The sequence below is a fragment of the Rissa tridactyla genome, chromosome Z, assembly GCF_028500815.1.
Source record: "Rissa tridactyla isolate bRisTri1 chromosome Z, bRisTri1.patW.cur.20221130, whole genome shotgun sequence".
Taxonomy (NCBI): Eukaryota; Metazoa; Chordata; class Aves; order Charadriiformes; family Laridae; genus Rissa; species Rissa tridactyla.
In genome coordinates, this window is record NC_071497.1 from 76,519,806 (window position 1) to 76,541,040 (window position 21,235).

The window sequence follows — 21,235 nt, forward strand, 5'->3', positions numbered from 1 at the left end:
GCGTTTGGGTTAGAGGCAGCTCCCCGACCCATGGGACTGCACCCCAAAACCCTCCGGGCTCAGCAGGTTCTGCTGCCAGCAGAGGGCAGGCAGTGGCCACACTCAGCGGGTCCCCTGCCCCGCCCCACCCCGGGCCAGGCACAGGCATCCCGTGGGCATCTTTGCCCCATGGGTGCTCCTGCTCCATGGCCATCCCGTCCCCACGGCCATCCCTTGCCCCATGGGTCTTCCTGTTCCAAGGGCTTCCCCTCCCCATGGCCATCCCCTGCCCCATGGCCACCCCCGGCAGCATTGTCAGCCCCCATGGCCGGGGGGGGCTGTGCTGGCTCTGCCCCCCCCAAATCCGTTTAGCCCATTAGCTGCTCGCAGCCCCATCTGCTGGGTGGGCTTCAGGGTCAGCTTCTTGCAGGGCGATTTCACCACCCTGAGCTCTCGCCCAGGAGGAGGCAATGACCCACGGCCCCCTTTTGGGGTTTGCCCCATCCCCTCTCCACCATGACCGTAACTTCGGCTCTCATCGCTGCTCCTCCTGAGAGCTTTTTGGGCAAACTTTCTGGGTGTCAGCAGGACCTTCCCTGGGTGCAACTGGTGCTGCAGCCTCTTGCCCTGCCCCAGGGCCCCTCTGAGAAGAGATGGGCACTGGTGTCTCTCCATTCTCCCCTCCCTGGACAGCCAGCAAGGAGCCCCCTTTCATAGAATCATAGAACCATAGAATCCTAGAATCATTTAGGTTGGAAAAGACCCTTGGGATCATCGAGTCCAACCATCAACCCCACTCTACAAAGTTCTCCCCTACACCATATCCCCCAACACCACATCTAAACAAGTCTTAAACACATCTATGGACGGTGACTCCACCACCTCCCTGGGCAGCCTATTCCAGTGTCTCACCACTCTTTCTGTGAAGAAAAGGTCATCCTATCCTCAGTTTCGCCCTCCCCCCACTGCCGTGTTAGCCACATCCTGGGAGGCTCGAGGGGACACCAAGCCCCTGACCAGTTCTGCTCCCGACCCCTGGCAATGTCATGAGCACAACTGATGCCTTTTTATGAGGTCAGCAGCCATTCTCTGTGACACACCGGGTCACCCATTCGCCCCCTGGCCCTGCGGGGGGGCAGCCTGGAGATGGGGATGACCCCGGCACAGAGCCCCCGTCCCCGCTGGATGCGTGAGCACAGCCCAGCATCTCCCATCACAGCACAACATACATCGAGGAATTGTATTTTTTAAAATACTTTATTTCTTTTTTCCTCTCAATACTGACATTACAAAAAAAAAAAAAAATTACAAAAATCCCCACTATAAAACATTCAGGTCTGAGTGAAATCAAGAAAAAACAAAGCAGCTTGCATTTGCACGCTGGCCTGTCTTCTCAATCACGGTGTCCACCAGGTTTTCTCTACATCGAACTCCACAGGGACCAGGGGAGGGAACTGTCAGCATCCCCTCACCGCCCAAACTGGGCAATTAATTAAGCAGCGCCCAACAGCTCTCCTCGCCCTGTATGACACGCTGTACAGCTGTACACCCAGCCCCGACGGATGCCCCGCGCTGGCCCCCCCTGCCCCAAGAGATCCCCTGTTTAAAGTCAGTGATGACTTTTTTTTAAAAAAAAAAAAAAAAAGTATTCCCGGGGCGGGGGGAATATTTTGGCAGGGTTTTTCTTGGCGGTGCTGAGGTGGAAGAGGAGCTGTACAAAGGCAGGTTGAATGCGCCTCCCACTCTGTAGGAGCTCTTTCCCGGGGAAAAAAGGACTGGCACGAGGCAGAGTGGGCTGAGAAAGGTAAGAAATATAAAAAGTCTCCTGATGGAAATCCGAAGGTTTTAAAAAAATAACAGCATTTGAAAACGAAGCCACCAAGCAGACTGCCTCATGCGCCTCCCAGCTCCACCCTGACGCCCAGAAACACCTCCTGAATGAATCGTTCCTGTAGAAAAATATATACACGTGCCTTTCTCTTCTTATGAAAAACCCTAAGGTTGAACTCAAACGCTAGTGAAACTCACAGCTCTGCTCACGCTTGGCTCTGCTTTTGCACCCAGACTTGTGCTACACACACACACCCCACTGCAATGGGCTTGATGTTCGTGTGGCTGAACCAGCCTCCCCCCCTCAGAAAAAATAAGTCAGGGTGCACCATGCCAGGAACCCCAAAATGGGCAGAGGAAAACCCTTGCAGAGTTTATCTAACGAGCTCTATATATATATGTATTTATAAAAGCAGCAACGCAAACTCAACACATCTGAACAAGAAAGCTCCACGCTGGGCTTTCCCCCCTCCTCCGGCTGGCAGGGGCTTGGCGGGCAGCGGGGACAGCCCCGGGCAGGGGCAGGGGCATGGACGGGACCGTCCCCACACGCTCCGGCGTTTGGCACAGCCGAGGCTCGGTTGTAGGCTTGGCACAGGAGTGCAGACCACGGTCGGACTTGGTACCGTGGTCCCAGGTGAGAAACAGTCCGGCTACGGGGCAGGAGGGGGGGGGGCCACCGCGGGCAGCAGTGATCGGCACCGCGGGACAGCCGGGACCCCAAACAGCAGCAAGTATCAAAGAGGGGAAAAGAAAAACTAACAGCGGGGACGCCAGAACCCGCGGAGTCCTATTTACACTGCGCCGGACCCCGACAAGTCCAGCTTTTCATGGGAAACGGTGGCCTGAAAAGCAGGTGACAAAAAAACCCACAACGTGATGCGCCTCCCCAGGCAAAGGGCCCATGCTGCTCGCTTGTGTGAGGAGGAAAAGCTGGACCTCTGGGGAAAAAAAAAATAGCAAGTTCTGCAGCTGGGAGAGCCATGATGGGCAGGAGCCTCCCGGCTGCTGGAGTAGAAAACAGGCCAAGAGGGATGGATGGGGAGAGGGATGGGTGGGGGAGAGGGATGGATGGGGCAGTGGAGTGGGTGGGATTTTTGGGGAAGGAAAGTGGTGTGACAGGGTGGTTGGTTTTTTTTTTTGCATTTGAAAGTGCTGTGGCACCTCTGCTCCACGCGGGCTGGGTGCTGTGGCACGTGCGTTTGGAGTATTGCTGCTTGGAGGAGAGTCCCCGGGCTCTAGGAGCACGGGAGGTGCTGCTTGAGGATCTGTCTTGTCTGGGGAGCTATTCTGTCTGGGAAGCGGATTTTGAACTCCACGATCAAGTCTCCTCGCTGGCTGGGGGCCTTGGGGAAGGGCAGCCCCTCCCCGCGCAGTCTCTTCACTGTCCCCGGCTTGATGATGTCGTTGCAGGGCAGCGGGATCACTCGCCCGTCGATGGTGGGAATGTTCACGGTGCAGCCGCACAAGGCCTGGGGGGGGGAAGAAGAGGGGACACGCCATCAGTTGGGGCTGACACCCCAAAGCATCCCACCGGACGCGCCCCGTCCCCCGCACCGGCTGCTCCTGCTCCCCCCACCTGTATCCCCTTGGATGATGCCTGAGAGCATCAGCTGATGCTCACCAGAGCGAGCCCAGGTCTCTGCTGGTGCCAGCCCAGTCCAACCACCATCTACTGGGCTGCAGGAGAGGTTGTCCCGGGTGAGGGGTACCCCAGGAGAGGGGTGCCCCAGACTCATGGGGGGAAGGACCCCCCTCCCCTCCTCCTGGGCTCCCCAGGAGGCACCACCAGCAAGCACCCGGCTGCTCGCAGCAACAGGACAGGCTAAATTTAGCCCCTTCCCTTCCCCGGCCTCACCGCCCCACCTCCGGCAGCCAGCCGAAAACCCAAGCTGAGATCATCGGATGCCGCCGCGCTTCATCAGCTGTCACCCTGCGGAGCCCGGCAGCTCTGCCCGGCGCTGGGGGTTATCTATAGCACAGCCCGCATCCTACCCACCCCATCCAACAGCCCCCAAAAGGCTACACCGGCGTGGGACACACAGCACCGAGCTTTCCTAGAAGCCAGGGTCCCGGGGCGGGGGGCTGGTCCCTGTCACTGGTCCCCGTTGCAAAGCCAAGGGCTGGTTGTGTGGGTGCCACCCCGCCGTACCCCAGCCCCCGGCAGCCGCTGGGGTGGTGGGTGCTGTGGCAGCCGCAGGCCGGCCTGCAGGAGCCAGCCACGTGACACGGGAATGCAGCAAGAAAATCCTCGTGTCCTTAAATAACTCAGACAGCGCCGGCGCACACGTGGGCAGCATCGTCTCCAGGCTTTCAGCAAGGGATGAGGAAGAGATATGTGGAGCGATGCTTCTGGAAGAGGGGGTGGGGGGTTACTGGGGGTACAGCCTTGAGCTTCCAGGCAGGGAGCTGGTGCAGGTCCACCCCTCCAAGCCGGGCCCTGGGGGTCCCAGCTCCCCCAAAATACCCTGGCAAAGGGAGGGGCAGAGGATGCAATTGCTCTTTCTGGGGTAGATGGGGGGATGTTCTGCATTCCCCTCCCCAGGAAAAGCCTCTGGTGGCAGAGCAGCAACAGGCACCAGGAGAAACATCTCTTCTCCTCTTGCTGGCTGCTGGCTCGGGGCCAACAGCTGTGGCTTCTGTGGCTGAGCCAGGGCTTTGCACCAGGGTGATGGCGGAGGGACCGATGCCAGAGCCAGCTGGTGGGCTCCGGTGAGCAGAGAACAGGAGAGATGGGGACATCTCCTTGCACAGCTCATCTGCACAGGGTCTCCTCCTGGGAGGGTCTTCTCCTGGGATAAGCTCTTCTGGCTGCAGGAGGACGCTTGTCTCCAGCTCTGTGCGAGCAGTGGGTGCTTGGCTGGATCTCCAGCAGACTCAGGGGGAAGCAAAGGACAATCTCCCCCCAACAATGCGTTTCTGCTCCACGCTCAACCAAGGATGCTGGAGCCCTCCTGATTCCTGGAGTCCACCATCAGGTGCCGTGGAGGGCTGCAGGGGTCGTGTGTGCCAGGGAAAGGACATCTTCAGCCGCAAAATGGGAAGGAGAACAGGAACTCCCTATGGGAGCATGTGGATGGGGCAAACAGAGGGACGCGAGCAGGAGCGGGCGGTAGCAGTGACGGCAGACGGGATTTTCATGTTTCCTTCCCAGAGCCAAGATGCAAGAATCTGAGGAGATTGCTCCTCCACCGTATGTCCCTGTTTTTCATTCTTCCTGCGCAACTTTGCTGGCATTTGGGAAACCGGCTGCTGAAGTAACACCAGTAACCGCGGGAGCTGCCCCGCATCCTAGAAAGAGGCTCGGTTCATCCCTAAGGATGAAATCACCCTGGGTTTGATAGCTGAGTGCTGTGCTGTGAGAGCAGAGCTTTATCTGGGTCAGCGCTGGGCCCTCCTCCGCTCGCAGCGGAGCCACCGGGGGGGAGGACGTTGCCACCGGCCGCGTCTCAGCCGGGTGCTGACGTGCGGATGCTTCGAGGAAGGTGATGCCAGGTAAAGGATGCAAAGCGGGCGGCTGCCGAGGGCGGGTGCAAGCCCCTGCCAGCAGCGCTGCCTGAAGCTCTGCCTCCCAGGAGAGGCAGCTGCCGGCACAGCAGTGCCATCCCTCCTTCCCTTGGCCTCCCACTGCGGCGCACGCCTGTAATTTTAGGTCGGGACACTTCCCCGCAGCCCAGGAGTCCCTGGGGAAGCCCTCAAACACCTCCGGCTTCTGCAGCAGCCGGGTGGCAAACACCCTGTGCCACCCCAGATGGAGGAACATGGCACCCAGCAGGGCCGGGACATGAAGGCATGGGAGGGCATTGCCTCCCCGGGTTGTCCTGCGCAGGGGTCTGTGGGATGGAGGAGGAGGGGAGGAAGATGCTCTCCTGAGTGCCCCCATCCCAAGGACCAGGTGCCTCGCTCCCCATGGCAGCGCGGTGGTGGCGAGGGGTCTCCGCCACGGCCACCAGCGGATCACAGCACCCAGCTCTGCCTGCTGGCACTGTGCTACGGGAAAGACTAAAGCTCAAGCTAAAAAAGGCGAGATTCACAGGGAGGAAGGGTGCAAGGAGAGCGCCCAAGGCTATGGCTGTAGGCTCGGGTGATGGAGAGGTTGCACCATGATACGCTCCGTCACACACTGCAGTAGCGGCATATGGAATCAGGGATCTCCTGGCACCTGCTCGTGCTCCAGAGCACTTAAGGTACTTCTTCTCATGGAAGATAAAAGTAGCAAAGTATCACCCTGCCCTGTCAAGCAGCAGGCTGGCGATGGCAGGCGGGCCAGCAGCTCCCTGAGGACACTCAGCATGTTGGATTTACAGTGGGGGGGGGACAGAGACCAGAAAATCCAGCTCAAAGAGATGAGGAATTTGCCCAGACCAGCAATTTTCCACTTTGTGACTGCACCGTACAAAAGAAATGCCAGCACGCGTGCCTTGCTCATGGAGATCATGGATACCCAGCACCAGCACTTCTGGTGCAATAGGCACATGGGGCCGGAGCAGGTTTCTCCACTTGCTGCTCAAAGGACAACTCCAGGCGAGAGCCCCTCAGGCGCATGAACTTGGGCTAACATTGTCTGGACATCAGCACAGCCGGCTTGGGGTTAATTTTACAGATAGGGGAATGCACAGAAGGAAAGATCTGAGATATGGCATGCACGGCTCCATAAATAAGGCATAAGAAATACTCTCCTGAGTATTTCTGGAGCCGCCAGGGAAGCCAGCCACCGCAGGAATAAACCTCCTCACTTTGCACCACGAAGGAAATACAACTCCTGAGTCTGCAGGTTAACTTGATCCGAGTCCGCTCCAGGAGCACCCAGCTCTGCCCGACCCACGTGGCTGCCCCTTGCCCCCAGTACACCCGGTCACAGCCCCAGCTGGGATGCAGAGCCATCGCAGTGCCCTCCTGGCTGGCGGGCAGACTAATGAGCTCACGTTTCCCCACCTCAGGTCTGGCCCATTGAGCTTATTTCTATTAAATGCATTTGAGAACATAAATCTGCCTTCATGAGAAAAAAAAACATAATAAAAAATCAGCTCATTAAGAAGACAGACAGCGTCTACAGTCTGAAAGGAACAGCAAATGGCAGCTGCCAAAACCGTCAATGTTAAATGCAGCTGCCAGCAGGGATTTATTAAAAGGTAGTTCTACAGCAGCAGTGGCAGTGAACGGCACATCTTGTACTGCGGAAATCTCCCCTTCCTCTCCCACCTTCGCGCAGCTTGCTGGCTCTGATGCATCCAGCCCTGATGTGACCTCCAGGGCCGGCAGCCTGTGTGTGTTGGATTTTGCTCACTGCCCGTGTCTTTCATCTATTTGGTTCTTTATCTAGGGAAGCCAGAACCAAGGAAAGCAGATGGTTTTGGCTAAATTGTTGCTCTGGGAGGGCAAGGTACCACCTTGCTCTGTGCGATGCTGCTCTCTGTCCGTGCGGAGAGGCTCCCTGCGCTATCCTGGACAGTCACTAAGACACAGCAGGCTATGGGAGCAAGCATGGACCAGACTCATGCCAGCCAACTTGGGCTTTCCCTTGTTCCTAATGGAGGATCTGGGCTCTCTTCCACATGTGAATACCCTACGCTAAAATAGAAGGACAAGACATATGGGGAAGGCAGAAAATGGGTAAATACCACCTGTATTGGCGCAAGAAGCAAGGCGCATTCAGCAGGGACTGCAGCACCTGTGTCCTACTCCTGGCATGGAGCTTGAGCACCTCCAAAACCAAGCACAAGTTGGCCTCTGCAGCTCCCCTCTGCAGAGGTCTTTGCTCGTGTCTCTCGCGACCTACCTGGTCCTTCCTCATCGGTGCAGGACAAGGACTGACTCACGACTTGGCCCCACATGCCACCATCCAGCACCACCTCTCAACCTGTGTGATTTCCCACCCATACCCACCTCTTTAAGACTGATGTTTGCCGTGTAGACCACATTCGTCCCATCCCTCTTGAAGTGCGAGTGAGGCTTGTCTTTGAGGATGAAGACGATGTCGGCAGGGATGTTGTCTGGGGTGGCGTCCCCTTCTTTGGGGAATGTGATTTTGGTTCCTTCCTTCCAACCCCGTTTGATGACAATGTTTAGGATCTTGTCCTCAGTCCGCATGGTCCGGCCATCAGCGTTGAGCCTTCTGCGGGTGATCTTCATCCTCTTGGTGGAGCCGTGGTAGATCTCTTCCAGGGACACCTTGAGCTCATGGATGACGGGTGGGTCTTGGACCTTCCTCCGCGTGTGCAGGGATTCTTGGTGCCGCCGGTGAACGCCGTTAATGCCATTGAAGCCAAACCGACCGAAGGCACTGAAAGGGTCATCATCGTCATCGATATCCATGTCTTCCTGGTCAAAGCCGTTGAACATTCGGGAGCGGCTGCTAGCAAAGAAGATGTCAAAAGGGTTGGAGCCTCCGAAGAAGGACGCGAAGGTAGCGTGGGGGTCTCCATGGAAGGTGTAGTGGAAAGTATTTCCTGAGCCACCTGAAGAGCCACCTCCAGTTTTGAGACCTGGAAAAGAAGGGGGAAGATGAGACACCAACGCTCCCCACCAGTGGACACCGTGCCAGGACCACACATTCCAGGCGGGAGAGTGGTCTCTGCTGGCTCCAGGCAGCCTTTCCAGCATCTCCCAAAGGGTGCAGGTCACCCTCTCCAGCCCAGACACCTGCAGAGAGCATGGGCAGGGAAGGCACCACCCCAACCCATAACACAGTTGAAAATCCATTCAGGTTTTGTCCCTGCTATCCCTATTGAAATGCTTCTTTGGTTGTCCCCACCTAATTCACAGCCTTTTCATTTAAAACATTTCTTGACAACCCAATCTCCATTTTTCCCTACGGGCAGGCTCCCTTCTACCCAAATAGCCCTGTCTCTTGGGCTGCACCGAGGGCCACAGTCCAGAAGCATCATGTCCTGCAGGTGAGAAGAGCCTTTGAGCCCAGTGACTTTGGGTGGCAGAGCAGGTGGAGGTCAGCAGACCTCCAGGTCGACACATGGCTCCCTGCATACACACTGTACAAAATGCCAGGTAGAGCTCAAGGCTTGGACCTTTTGGCAACCTCCCCTGCCAGGTTCTAGGCTGAGCCTTATGTCACTGCAACCCCTCCTTTGGAGTCCCAAGCAGCCAAGGCACACGACAAGTGGCCCCCCAAGGAGGACAGACACGCTCTGCAAGGTTATTTTTGACCAGGAGGGGCCAGGAAGGGTTAAGCCAAGGACTATTTTCAGGGCACGTCAGTGACAGTGAAGGGCTATTTCTGACATTTCTGACGGGCTGTCCCTCCTGCCAGCCGCCTGCTGCCCCCTGGCCCCGCAGAGATAGAAGGGGGACAAGTGCAGAGCGGGCAAATTTGGGGGTCTTTTTTCTTGTCGATTAAGTTAATACTCTGTGTCGGTGGGGCGGCTTTCACAACATCTCGCTTACCCCTGTGTGTGGAACCCAGAAGCCCCTTGAAATGCCAATCCCCAAGACATGTTGCTCCAAATAAAAGACGTCTGATGGGAAATATTAGGTGTGGGGGACCACGGACCATGAGTGGTCCGACAGAGTTTGGCTTTGCTGGGACTCCCCATCCTGCTGCAAGGAGGGGTCGATTTCACCAGACCCCTGGCAAGGCCTCGTCCCTAACAGACTGTACAGCCAGGAGGTTTCACCTTTAATCCCATGACGCCAGCCCAAGCCGGCTCTGATTTCAGGTGCCTGTGGGGAAAGGCTGGTTTCCCACTTGAGACAGCCTCTTCTTATTTAACAGGGTGGCAAATCACTGTGCCTGGTTCATCCATCACAGCCCTGACATAACTAACGGGTCGAGAATTAACCCACCACTGGTTAATTCTGCCGGTGGCTCGTTAAGGGGGATGCACCTGCCCGCTGGCCCCGCGAGAGGGGCTGCCTCTTCCACCCAGCAGCCTGCTCCTGCCAGACCTCCTGCTCTTTTAAGCACCCAAGCCCTGGGCTGATTAATGCAGATGCTATTCGGCGCTCTCCTCGAATGGGGTTGCGCTCTTCCATCTTCGACTAATAAGGCCGCCTGCGGTGGAGCCGCTCTCCTCCTCCTCCTCCTCCGTGCCAACCACCAGACAACAGCAGGCGCTTGGTTTCAAAACAAGGACCTATTACTTAAATTGGGAAAAGCTTTGAATCCTGTAGGTCAGCCCGTACCAGGAAGGACAGCAGGACAAGCGCCCAAATAGGGGGGGGAATGTGGGCAAAAGCAGTATTTCTCTACGGGGATATTTAGGTCAATTAAAGGGTTGCTAACTAATTACCCCGGGTATGACCCACAAGGTGAGCTCCTTCCACCTCCACTGCCTCAGCTGGCTCCTGGGACTTTGGGAAGGAGGGCAGGGAGAGCCTGGCCATCCTGGGAAGCAGGGTGGTGGGTTAGAAAAGCGGTGCAGCCCAGGGAGAAGCAGGTCAAGAGGCGATTTCTGGCATCAGCAGAGCCTTCGCCCTCCCCAGCTTTGCAGCTATTAGCCCTATTTCAGCGGCAGGTATGACCCACAGGGACACCTCCATGCGAAAACGGATTTTGACCCCACAGCCCTGCCTCCAAGTGGTCCCCTTACCTTCCTCCCCATACTGGTCATAAACAGCTCGTTTCTTGGGGTCACTCAGGACATCATAAGCCTCCGCGATCTCCTTGAACTTCTCCTCGGCGTTGGGGTCTTTATTCTTATCTGGGTGATACTTCAGGGCCATTTTCCGATAGGCTTTCTTGATTTCATCTTCGTTGGCACCGGACTGGATGCCCAAAATCTTGTAATAGTCCTTCCCCATGACGGCGACGCTGCCGGGAGCCGAGTACTTATTCCTGAAAGCAGAAAGACAGCTCTCCGTGAGGTGAATATCACACCAAGGCTGCCAGGGACAGGACCGGCACGCACTTATCGCGGAGCCGATGCTCCCCGCGTCTCACTGGCCAACAGCACCACAGCCAGCTCAAGTCCACGTTTCCCAACAGAGGTCAGAGCCCCGGCACCAGGACCTGCCCCGGCTCCGGTTTTACCCCACCAAACCCCACGGCGGGGACGGGGAGGCTCATCTCTGAGGCTGACAGGGAGAGGGAGAGCCCGAGAGCCGGGGCACGGCGTTATTATAGGGGCCACGCCACTGCTAACGTCAGGCCAGGACCGCGTCCCCGTCCCGTCCCCCCTGGGCCGAGCCAGGAGGGCTGAGCTATGTCTAAATGTAGCTGCCAGACCGTGTGCGTCCCCCCTCCTGCTTCTCTCCCAGACAGGGACTTGGGACCTGGGTCCTGGTGATGACAGCAGGTTTCTGGAGGTTGAAAGCAGCAGCGGGGTCTGTGCTGCTGCCTTCACCTTAAAGGAACTTCAAACATTTTGTTCCTGAAAGCAATTGGCATTCAGCTGGAGATAAGCGCCTCCGGTGTGTCAGAGCCGTAATTTCTATTTAGCGAAGAGAGAACGAAGCCGTTAGACGGAAACATCTTGTGATGGTGGGAGGGCTTTTTTATTTTTTTGTTTTTTTAAAAAAACCCCATGCTTTATAGCCTGACTTGCACTCCCCAAGAGCTTCTAACTACATCTTGCAGCAAGCCAGAAACCCAGGGCTCACTCCCTCTGTCGCACAGGGGCCGAGGCTGGGGCCATGCCTTACTAAGGCATGGAAAACCTGGTGGCTGTAACCCAAGGAAGGAAAAGGACAGGCAATTAATTCTTTCCCTAGTCACGCTGCTGGAGTCGCAGAGACCCAGGGACCAGGCAGAGGAGATGGGAGGGTACCTCCTCCAGGCAGAGGCTAAGCAAGACCCATACTTCTCCAGCGACGCTTCCCGCTGCTTCTTGACCTTTGGTTATCTGGTTATCTGACAACGAATTCCCAACCCCCTCGAGCCTGGCTGTTTCCCCCTGCCTCACACAGCACAGCTCCATGCTCGCTGCTGGCCCCGCTCTTCTCCATGTGTTGCCCCAGCAGCCCCGCTGCGCTCTGCCAAGTCCTCGTGCTCACGTCCTGCTCCCCACTACAGTCCAGGTTTCACCCCATCCTTGCTCCAAACACCCCAGCCCATTGTACCCCTACAGCTGATGGATTTCTGCACGGGCTGTGAGCCTTGGCCTTTTCCTTCACCATCAGACAAGTTACCAGATGTTGCCTCCGGTCCTTACTCTATCCATAAGCTCCCAGTGGTGGTCACAGAGGGACCCCCCCAACCACAGCAGCTTAGATGAGGGTGGCCATGCACCCCTGCGGTGCACTGAGCCTCTGGCAGCCATCCCAAGCATCATAGAATGGTTTAGGTTCAAAGGGACCTTAAAGACCGTCTTGTTCCAACCCCCCTGCCATGGGCAGGGACACCTCCCACTAGACCAGGTTGCTCAAAGCCCAATCCATCCAAGGCTGGCCTTGGGTCATGCCTCAGGCAATAACCCCTCTGAGGCTGGGTCACTGCTATGGGGGCTTGGAAATTGGCCACCTCGCCTCAAACCACCACCTTCTGCTCTTTTTTGCCCCCGCCATGGAGCAGGTCCTTTGCTGTAGGTGGGGAGGAGGGCTAAGGCACCCAAGGTACCTCTGAAGGACACGGCGAGGGGAGATGGGGGCACCCGCAGCCATGTGAGGCAGATCGGGGCAGGGGGGGGTCTACAGAAAGATGGGAGAAGGTCCCTGGGGGCGTAAAGAGCATCCGACAGCGTCTCCCGTGGCCGCTCCTGGATGCCAGCACGTTTCTGTACCAGCTCCTGCGCGCAGAGCCACTGCCAGCACCCAGCCCACGCAGGCGCTGGGGGATGCTCTGTCCCCTGCCCACCTCCCCATCTGCCCTCCCCGCCGGGCTGGGGGGCTGCAGGAGACCCTGGGCAAGCTATGGGAGGAGGGGTGTGAGAGATAACCTGCCAATCCCCCCCCCCCCCCCGCAAAGGTCAGCCCTCCCTACCCAACGGCAGTCTCTGGTGTGGGGCAGGGGCTCCCCATGACCATCCCCATGACCTGCACCAGGGTTTGTTCCCTGTCTGGATGATGCCGACTCTCCCACGGCGAGGACAAGCCAGGTAGCACCGAAGACAACCCTGTCGCACTCCTGCTCGAGAGACACAGAGGTGGCAAACCTTCAATTGTCCCCCCCATTGGGGACCACAGCGCCCGACTCCGACCCCATGCAGCCCAATCTGATAGCACCACCAGGACCCCCTCACCTGACCAAAACCCCACGGCACATCCCACAAAAATACATCCTGTCCCGGCAAAATGCTGTCACTCCCCGCAAGATCTCTGGTCTTGACCACTGAAGGGTCTTCAGCCAGGGTGGGGATGCCCACCAGGGTACGCTCTCCCAGACAGGGACCCCTTCGTCCAGCTGGGGTAGGGGAAGGGGGGAATTTCTGCACCGAAACGCATCCCGGCGCCGCGGTTTACCGTGCCGGTGAGGACCAGCCGCCGGCGGGTGACCCGGTGGGTGAAGGCACACTCCGGAGGCGACACTCACATGCGCGATGATGGTAAAACACGACTCTGTCCCCACAGAGCCTCCTTCCCTCCCTCCCACCTCCCTGGGATCAGCTGCGCCTTGCCACCAGCTCCTCTCCCCCTTCTGCTCAGTCATCCTTCTCCTGCCTTCCCATTTAACCCCCTCGGGAGCAGGGAGGAAGGTGGGGGGGGGGAAGGAGCCGCAGGGCGGGTTTTGGGGGTGGGGGGCCGGGGGGTTGGGGGCAAGGCCATTCCTGCATCGCCCTCCCAAACTGGACACCTTCAGACAAGCCACGGCCACCCGGCCTTGGAGAAAACCACAGGCATCTCCCCCAGCCCCGCCGAGCCAGTCCAGCCTCTTGCAACCACAAAAAAAAAAGAAAAAAAATAATTAAATAAAGAATTAAATCTTTGTTCCGGCCCCGCACATGACATCAGCCCATGCAACCGCTGGATGAGCGCGCCAGCTGAATAGCGATCGTTTGACATAATCCCTCTGCTCGGCAGTCATCTAAGGGAACAAACCCGCCCTGGCAGCGGCACCGGGGAGGGTGGTGGTTTGGGGTTTTTTTTTCCATCCCGGGGTACAAGGTCACCGCGGGATGCCAGGGATGGGCACCGGTGGTGGTTTAAGGAGGACGTAAGGTCGAGAGGCGGAAACCCACTTACCGAAACTTTACGAACACATTCAGAGTCCAAGCCGTAATTTTTAAAGGCTCGAGTTTTATTTTAAACATCGCAGCTGTCCGCAGGCGCCGGCTGGTGCTGTGTGCCCGTACAGGGGGCACCGGAGGGTGGCAGGGGGACGGTGGAGAGGAAAGTGCCGGTTGGTGCCGGGGATGCTGCTGCTGCCGCCAAGGTATGCTGGGGTGGCGAGCCTCCCGCTCCAGCTCTTTGGGGACACCGAAAAGGCAGCTCCGCGCCAGCCCGGCAGCCACGGTTGCCTCTGACCTCCGCTCCCGGGATGGCTCTGAAAGGGCTTCGGTGGCGAGCTGCCGTCGGATGCAGTGCTGCCGGGGAGCTGCCGTCCTTTGTGCCCTTCCCAGCCGCGCACGGGGGGGACACCCTTCAATGGAGTCGCTTGCCGAGCCGTAATTTTCCTTTTAATTGGTTTCTCAACGCTAAACCGTCAGATTAAGACACTTCTGCCGTCAGCTCCAGCATCCTCCCTCCCTGCTGCCGCAAGGCACCCAGCCGCCCCGTCACAGTCACGTCCCCCGCGCAGCCCCCGCCGAGGAGCAGGGAGCGCAGCCAGGAGCCCCCAAAAACGTCCCCAAAACCGACTCTGCTGACGCCCAGGGCTCTGCACCCGCCAGGCGAATCGGGGAGGGAGAAAAGTAGGGCGGCGGCGATGTGGGAGAAAAAAAAAAAAAAAAGTCACTTAACCAATTTGCACATCCCCTTGGGATGCGCGGGGGTCCCTGTGTCCCCCTCCCCAGGCACCGGCATCGGTGCCCCAGCAGCAGGCTCCGACCGCCACGCTCCCACCCAGCAACTGGGGGGCACCGGGACGGCACCTCCTCCAAAAACCTACTTCTGAGAAGTCACCTTCAAGCATGCCAAGGAAATACAATGCCACTGCGTTCCCCTGTGTCCCTCACCATCACTCGCAGGCTGCCGAGAGCATCCTGTCTGGATGCCCCACACCGAAATTCAGAAGCTGTACCGGGACATCACCCGGCATCCCACCCTCGGCGAGCAAGACGCCAGGCAGGTGACAGCCCCCAAGCTCACTGCGTCCCCAGGCGTTGGGAATCCCTTTGGCTTGCCAGGCACCGGGCACTGAGTACCGGGGTGGGTGTCTGGGTGGGTGCCGGGTTGGGTACCGGGATGGATACCGGGATGGGTGCCGGAGCGGGTGCGTACCTCTCGGCGCGGCTCCAGAAGAGCAGGATGGCTGGCATGGCAGCGTGTCCCGGATTCGGTTAGGGAGCTGGCGGGAATCTCAGCGTGCCGGGGCAGGCAGAGCCACCCGTGCCCGTGGCAGAACCACCCGTGCCCGTGCCGGCTGGCAGCCGCAGGCAACCAGGCAGCAATGTCATGACTACCCGCAATGAATCATCCCCTCCCCGAGCCCCCACACGCACCGCCCGCCTCCCCCTCCCCACCGACAGCCCCACTGGGGTGCCAGCACCTGCGTGGGGACGGGGTTAACCCTCCCCTCGCTGCCTCTGCCAGCACTGCCCCCGCTGCCAGCCTGCCTGGGGAACGGGGTCAAGCCCCCACCCTTGCCACCCCCCCCCCCAAAAAGAGTCCCCCATTTCCAACCCTATTGGGTGCTGGATCCTGGGTGGGGACAGGGTCAAGACCCCCACCCCTGCTGCCCCCCATCCCATGTAAAGTCCCCCATTTCCAGCCCCACCAGGGTGCTCACAGTGGTGTGGGGATGGGGTCAAGCCCCTCTCAATGTCTCATCACAGAGGGACCCTCACCTACAGCCCCACCGAGGGTGGGTGGTTGAACCCCCCCTGCAGGAGACAGGGTCAAGCACCCCCCAAGCATCTTCCCATGTAGGGTCCCCCCTTTCCAGCCCCATTGGGGTGCTGTCCCCTGGCTGGGGTGACGCCTCACTGGGACCCACTGCCTGCCCCAAGGGGAAAGCGGGTTAACCCTTTCCTCCCCAGCTCTCCTGGGACACACTGTCACCTCGACTGGGGACAGGACTTAACCCCTTCCTTGCTGCCCCCTTCGACCCCAATTACTGTCACCTGATGGGGGTTACCCACTTTCTCACCAGCCAGTTCAGGCCCACTGGGATACACTCGTATGCCCAACTTTGGGGGGGGGGGGGTGGGTGGTGGTTTTAACCCCTTCCTGGCCCCACCACACAGCCCCAACAGGGCATATAATTCCTTCCAAAGTAGGAAGGGAAAGAGGGGTTAACCCTCACCTCATGCCCTCTCCCTCCCGAAGGGAGCACTACAGCCCCGGGGGGGGGGGGTGTGTGGGGGGGTTAACCCCTTCCTCCCAGCCCCACTTGGATGTACTGTTACTGTTATGGGGCAGGGGGATTAACCCCTTCTCCCACCCCCTTCAAACGCATGGGGACACACTGTAACTACGAAGGGCAGAGTAGTTAAGGCTGACCCACAGCCCCACCAGGAGATTAACCCCTTCCACCCCCTTCAAACGCATGGGGACACACTGTAACTAGGAAGGGCAGAGCAGTTAAGGCTGACCCACAGCCCCACCAGGAAACCCTGTCACCCCAGGGTGTGGGGGAGAGGTGCCAACCCCTTCCTCCCCAGCCTTTAGCCCCATAGGGACGCCCTGTCACCTCTGGGGGGCAAGCGGCTAGCCTCCCTTCCCCACCCATGAAGGAGCAGAGGGGCTAACCTCCCCTTCCCAGCCCCACAGCAACACCCTATCACAACATACGCCAAAGGGACTGACCCCCTCAGCCCCATAGTGACGCCCTGTCACCCCACGGGGCAGGGAGACTGATCGCCCCAGCCCCACAGTGACACTCTTGTCACTCCATGGGGCACAGGGACTGAATCCCCCAGCCCCATACCGACACCCTGTCACCCCATATGGCAAAAGGATTGATCCCCCAGCCCCACAGTGATGCCCTGTCACCCCATGGGGCAGGGGGACTCGCACACTCCCCCGACCCACAGGAACACCCTGCCACCTCATATGGCAAAGGGATTGATCTCCCAGACCCATAGCGATACTCTGTCACTCCATGGGGCAGAGAGACTGACACCGAGCCCCACAGTGACACCCTGTCACTCCATGAGGCATGGGGACTGACCCTCCCGACACACCGTGACGTCCTGTCACCCCACGGGGCAAGGGGACTGACACCCCCCCACTCCATAGCGATGTCCTGTCACCCCACGGAACAAGGGGACTGACATTCCCTGCCCCATAGTGAAGCCCTGTCACCCCATGGGACAGGGGGACTGACTCCCCCGGCCTCATAGCAACAACCTGTCACTCCACAGGGCAGGGGGACTGATCCCCCCACCCCCGCCCCATAGCGACGCCCTGTCACCCCACGGGACAGCGGGCCTGACACCCCCGCCCCATAGCGACACCCTGTCAGCCCACAGGGCAGAGGGCCTACCCCCCCTCCCCGGCCCCACAGCGACGCCCTGTCAGCGCAGGGGGCGGCGGTCCCGCGCCCCCGTCCCCACCGGGCCTCCGGCAGCGGCTCGGCGGGGTGTGCGGGGCGGGGTGTGTGGGGCGGCGGTGTGTGGGGCAGCGCGGTGGGGCCGGGCCGCCACGGCCGCCCCCGGCACTCACCGGTCGCGCTGTCCCGGGGCGCCGCGCGCTCTCTGAGCCGCCCCCGCCCCCGCCCCCCGGCCGCCACGTCAGGGGAGTCCCGCCCGCGCGCGCCCCGCCCCGTTGGGCCGGCGGGCTGTCCGTCGCCGACATACGCCGTTCTGATTGGCTCTTCCCGAGGCGGGGGCGGGAAGGCGGGGCGGGTGGAAGCCTCCGGCCTCCGTCTTTCCATTGGTCAATTCAAGCCGGCACCGCCCCCTCGCGGCGCTCTCATTGGTCAGGGGCAAGTTTGTGGCAGCGGGATCCCGGGGGAGGGAGGGTGGGAATCTTCTGGAAGGCTGTGACGTCATCGGGGCGCCTGCGCGGGTGGGGGCACGGGGGGTCACGTGTGGTCACGTGTGGGTTTACCGTGCGGGTTTACCGTGCGGCCTGTGGGCCTGGTGTGGGGTCTGTGGGCATACCGTAGGGCCCGGGGTGAAGCCTGTGGGGCCTGCCGTAGGGCCTGCGGGCCTGGCTTGGGGTCTGGTGTGGGGCCTGGTGTGGGGCTGTGGGCCCCTGCAGCCGGGTGTGCAGGCGTCGAGGGGAGGCAGGCCACAGGCCGGGCTGTGGTGGTGCCGAGGGAGGCTGTGCGGTCAGGAAGAACCATCCCAGAGTGGGAAGTTGGGGGAGAAAGTTGTCAGTAGGGGCTAGGCTGGAGGGTGAAGGGCTGCAGGGAGGGAAGGAGGCACTGGAGCTGTGCCCTGCTCTGGTGCAAGGTGGGCGCCTGCAGCTGGGCTGTGCTGGTGGGGTTACAGGTCAACGTGGGCCTCCTGGGAGCCTGTGCAAAGGTGGCACCCTGCTTCATATGGGGCTGTCTGGGATGGGAGGAAGAATGAGCCTGTGGGATCGCTGTGTGAGGTGGTCTGAGGGTATCTATCTGATGGGGATGATGGTGAGTGCTCCCTGTACCTGGATCAAGCACCCAATACAATGAGGCCCGCAGTCTTTCTGCAGCAGAGACTTCCCTCTCTGGAGTTAACTGAGGCACTGTAGCGCTGGGAGGGTGTGAGGGCTCATCTTGGGGTATGCTTTTTCATCAGGAAAAAGGCACTGTATTCTGAAGCCTGTGTCCTGCATGAGGCTTGGGGGCCATGTTTAAAACAGCTCCTGATCTGCTTGCTTTGGTGCATCCCAGCCGTGGCCAGCTAGCAGGGAAGCCTCAAAGCTGAGCTAAGCTAAATGTGGTCCCAGCGCTGTACCTCTGCAAAGCCCCATCATGACATAATCCCTTCCAAGGATGTAGTGTGTTTGGGCTTTTGCAGTGTGAGTCTCCTCCTTGACCATTCCAGCATCCTGGCTAGGGTTAGATTTGGAGTGAGGTGGCTGCTAGTCAGAGGATCTGTCTGGACCCAGTGTCTTGGATTTTGTGCTAGGAAACCTCCCCATCTTGAGAAACAAGCCTGCTTCTTGGCCTCTCTAGGTACTGCTTTGGTGCAGAGCAATGATCCTTCTTGGGACAGTGTCCTGCCTGCAGACCTGTCCCCACATGGAGGGGGAAGCAGGTCCTGCAGCTCGTAGATGAAGCTAAGCGGCGGTATGAATGGTTGTGGCTGTTAATATGGCATTTGTCATGATTAGAGGGTGCTTTTGTAACCACTGCGTGCTTCCCCTTACTGAGGAGGTGTCTGAATGGGGTGTTCTGGAGTCATTTCTGGGTTCATGGCTCGTGCAGCTTGTCCCACGCCGTGCTGCTGCCCTGGGCTTGCAAACGCTTTTTGTTCCCTTTCATCGGCCTTTCATCGCCGGGGGTGTTGGAGGCCCTGGGGGGGAGCTGGTGCTGTCTGTCCCCGTGCTCACAAATGATCTGCTTGGTCTGCAGCCTGCTTGTGCACAAACAAGGGCTTTCGTCCAGCGTCCCTTTTGCTGCTGCAAGCTGGGCAGGAGCGGGGTCAGGGCAGACCACGGCCGCCCTCCTGGAGTGCAGTGGGTGTCTTAACCAAAACTGTTCCTCCTTCAGAGCCCGTCTGCCTGCCGGCACATCCGCACCCTTTTAAAGACACGCCGGGAAAGTGCAGGGAGGGGTGGCAGGAATAATTAAAGGTACGAAGCTGTTTCCATAGAAGGAACAATTACATAAACTGGCTCTCTTCCGTCTGGGGGAAGAGATGACTGAGGGAGGCATGACGGGGAATAATAAAATCCTGTGTGTTGGGGGGAAGGTGAGTGGGGAAGGGTTGCTCGAGCTCCCTTCCCATAACGGGGCATCGGTGGGGGAAGAGGCAGTGGCACCTCGGGGTGCAAGCGTGTTTTGTGAAGCAGTTTGTGATTGATTTGTGGAATTGGTGGCCTTGGGTAGAGGGATGGAGGGGAGATGGGAGAAACATGTCTGGGATCAAGAGGCAATTAAGCAAATTCCTGGAAAGAGAAAGCCACTGAGGGTTGGTGACGGTGCTTCTGGTGTGGGAAATTTCCAGGCTGTGGGAGTGAGGAGCATGGTGTGCTCCCCTGGAGCCTTAGCTCCTCCCCTGCACCCCAGATATGGGTCTCTGTCCCAGAGAGGATGGAGAGCCACAGCCTGGGCTGTTCTTGGTTAAGACATCATTACTTGGTGTCTAAAGGTCAGAGCAGTAGATGAGGCCCCTGAGCTCTGCAACTTACTGCCTGAGTGCCGGCTGTGAAGCCTGTTCCTGGTGGGCATCATACCACTGTGAAGGAGGCATTTCCCCTGTCACTGCCACCACCTCCTCCGAGCTGGGTCTGGATCTCCCTGCGGCTGAGCAGATGGGGCAGGAGTGAGGAGCGCTTCTCGCTGCGGTGCTACCCCCGTCCTGCTCGAACTCCCCCACTCAGCGCGGCGCGGGGAAGTCTCTGGCGACTGTGGCTGGGTGAGCTGGGGAGATGCATCTGAGGACACTGGGCTTGGCAGCAGCAGGGTTTGTACTCTGTTCTCCACGGCAAGAGCAGCACCCACGCATTCAGTGCTGTCTCTTCTTCCTGCCTGTTCCCATCCTTGGAGATGCCGCCTGCCTTTTCCAGCACCCTGAGCTGCAGGATGAGGACAGGGCTGCAAGAGGAAAAATCTATGCCCATGGTTTTATCATTGGATTAACGCCCCATTTCCCCCCCTGCTTCTGACCTGGCTGTAGTCTGAGGTTAATGCATCTCCGAGGAGGTGCTAGTGGGTCACCTTCCAGGTCAGACCTGCGTCTTGGTAACTGCTGAAACTGCCATCTGTGCAGGTGAGTTCTGTCCTGAGGACATGGCGATCTTCCTTAGGGCTCATCCACCTCCTGGCCTGTCCCCCAGGGAAACCACTAAACCCAGGTGGCTCTCAGCTCTCACCAGCTCCCAGTCACCCTGACTTTGTTGGTAGCACCAGCATGCAGCGGGCTTGTGCCTGCTCAGTTCAGAGCATGGGATAATCCAAATGGGAATGGTCCCCAGGAGGTCTCATGCTCCAAGCCAGGTCAGTCCAGCTGAGCAGAGTGGGCTGCTTGCAGCTGTATGCAGGCTGACCTTGAAAACCTCTGAGGATGGTGATGGCACTGGAAGAGCTTGTTCCAGCAGCATCTACCACATCCGCGTGGCACTGCATCTCAGCAGAGCCTGACCGCCCTCCGAGGGCATGCTGGAGGAAGAGGGTGGACACCACTCTTAGCCATAATGATGGTGTTCATGGCGTTGGGTTTGTCCTCCCTGGTTGGGGCTGAGGATGCCGGCCGTTGCCTCCCCCCTGCCAGCGTGCTGCCGCTCGGCGCTCTGCACCTGCGGGGGTGGCATAATGAGTCGTGTCCTTGTCTCAACCTGCCGCTTC

General features: G+C 59.1%; 1 protein-coding gene across 2 annotated transcripts; it reads right to left on the reverse strand.

The window, feature by feature from the left end:
* Positions 1-1,217: 1,217 nt before the first annotated feature.
* DNAJB5 (DnaJ heat shock protein family (Hsp40) member B5) lies at positions 1,218-17,540 on the reverse strand. 2 transcript variants are annotated; one of them, XM_054186584.1, is made up of 4 exons: positions 17,464-17,540; positions 10,356-10,600; positions 7,696-8,294; positions 1,218-3,281 (listed from the first exon to the last, which is right to left on the reverse strand). In XM_054186584.1, exons 2-4 carry the CDS (start codon positions 10,564-10,566, stop codon positions 3,048-3,050), a joined length of 1,044 nt encoding a protein of 347 aa, XP_054042559.1. In that variant the 5' UTR covers positions 10,567-10,600; positions 17,464-17,540; the 3' UTR covers positions 1,218-3,047. The 2 variants fall into 2 exon arrangements, with proteins under 2 accessions (XP_054042559.1, XP_054042557.1); XM_054186582.1 differs by lacking the exon at positions 17,464-17,540 and adding an exon at positions 10,674-10,910.
* Between the last annotated feature and the right edge of the window lie 3,695 nt (positions 17,541-21,235).

Bases quoted from the DNA above. Each gene is read 5' to 3' on its own strand.
- DNAJB5 (XM_054186584.1), bottom strand. From the start codon at position 10,566: ATGGGGAAGGACTATTACAAGATTTTGGGCATCCAGTCCGGTGCCAAC. The intron at 8,295-10,355 runs GTAAGGGGACCA...CTTCTTTTCCAG, and splicing joins TGACCAGTATGGGGAGGAAG to GTCTCAAAACTGGAGGTGGC. The intron at 3,282-7,695 runs GTGGGTATGGGT...TCCCCCCCCCAG, and splicing joins CAAACATCAGTCTTAAAGAG to GCCTTGTGCGGCTGCACCGT.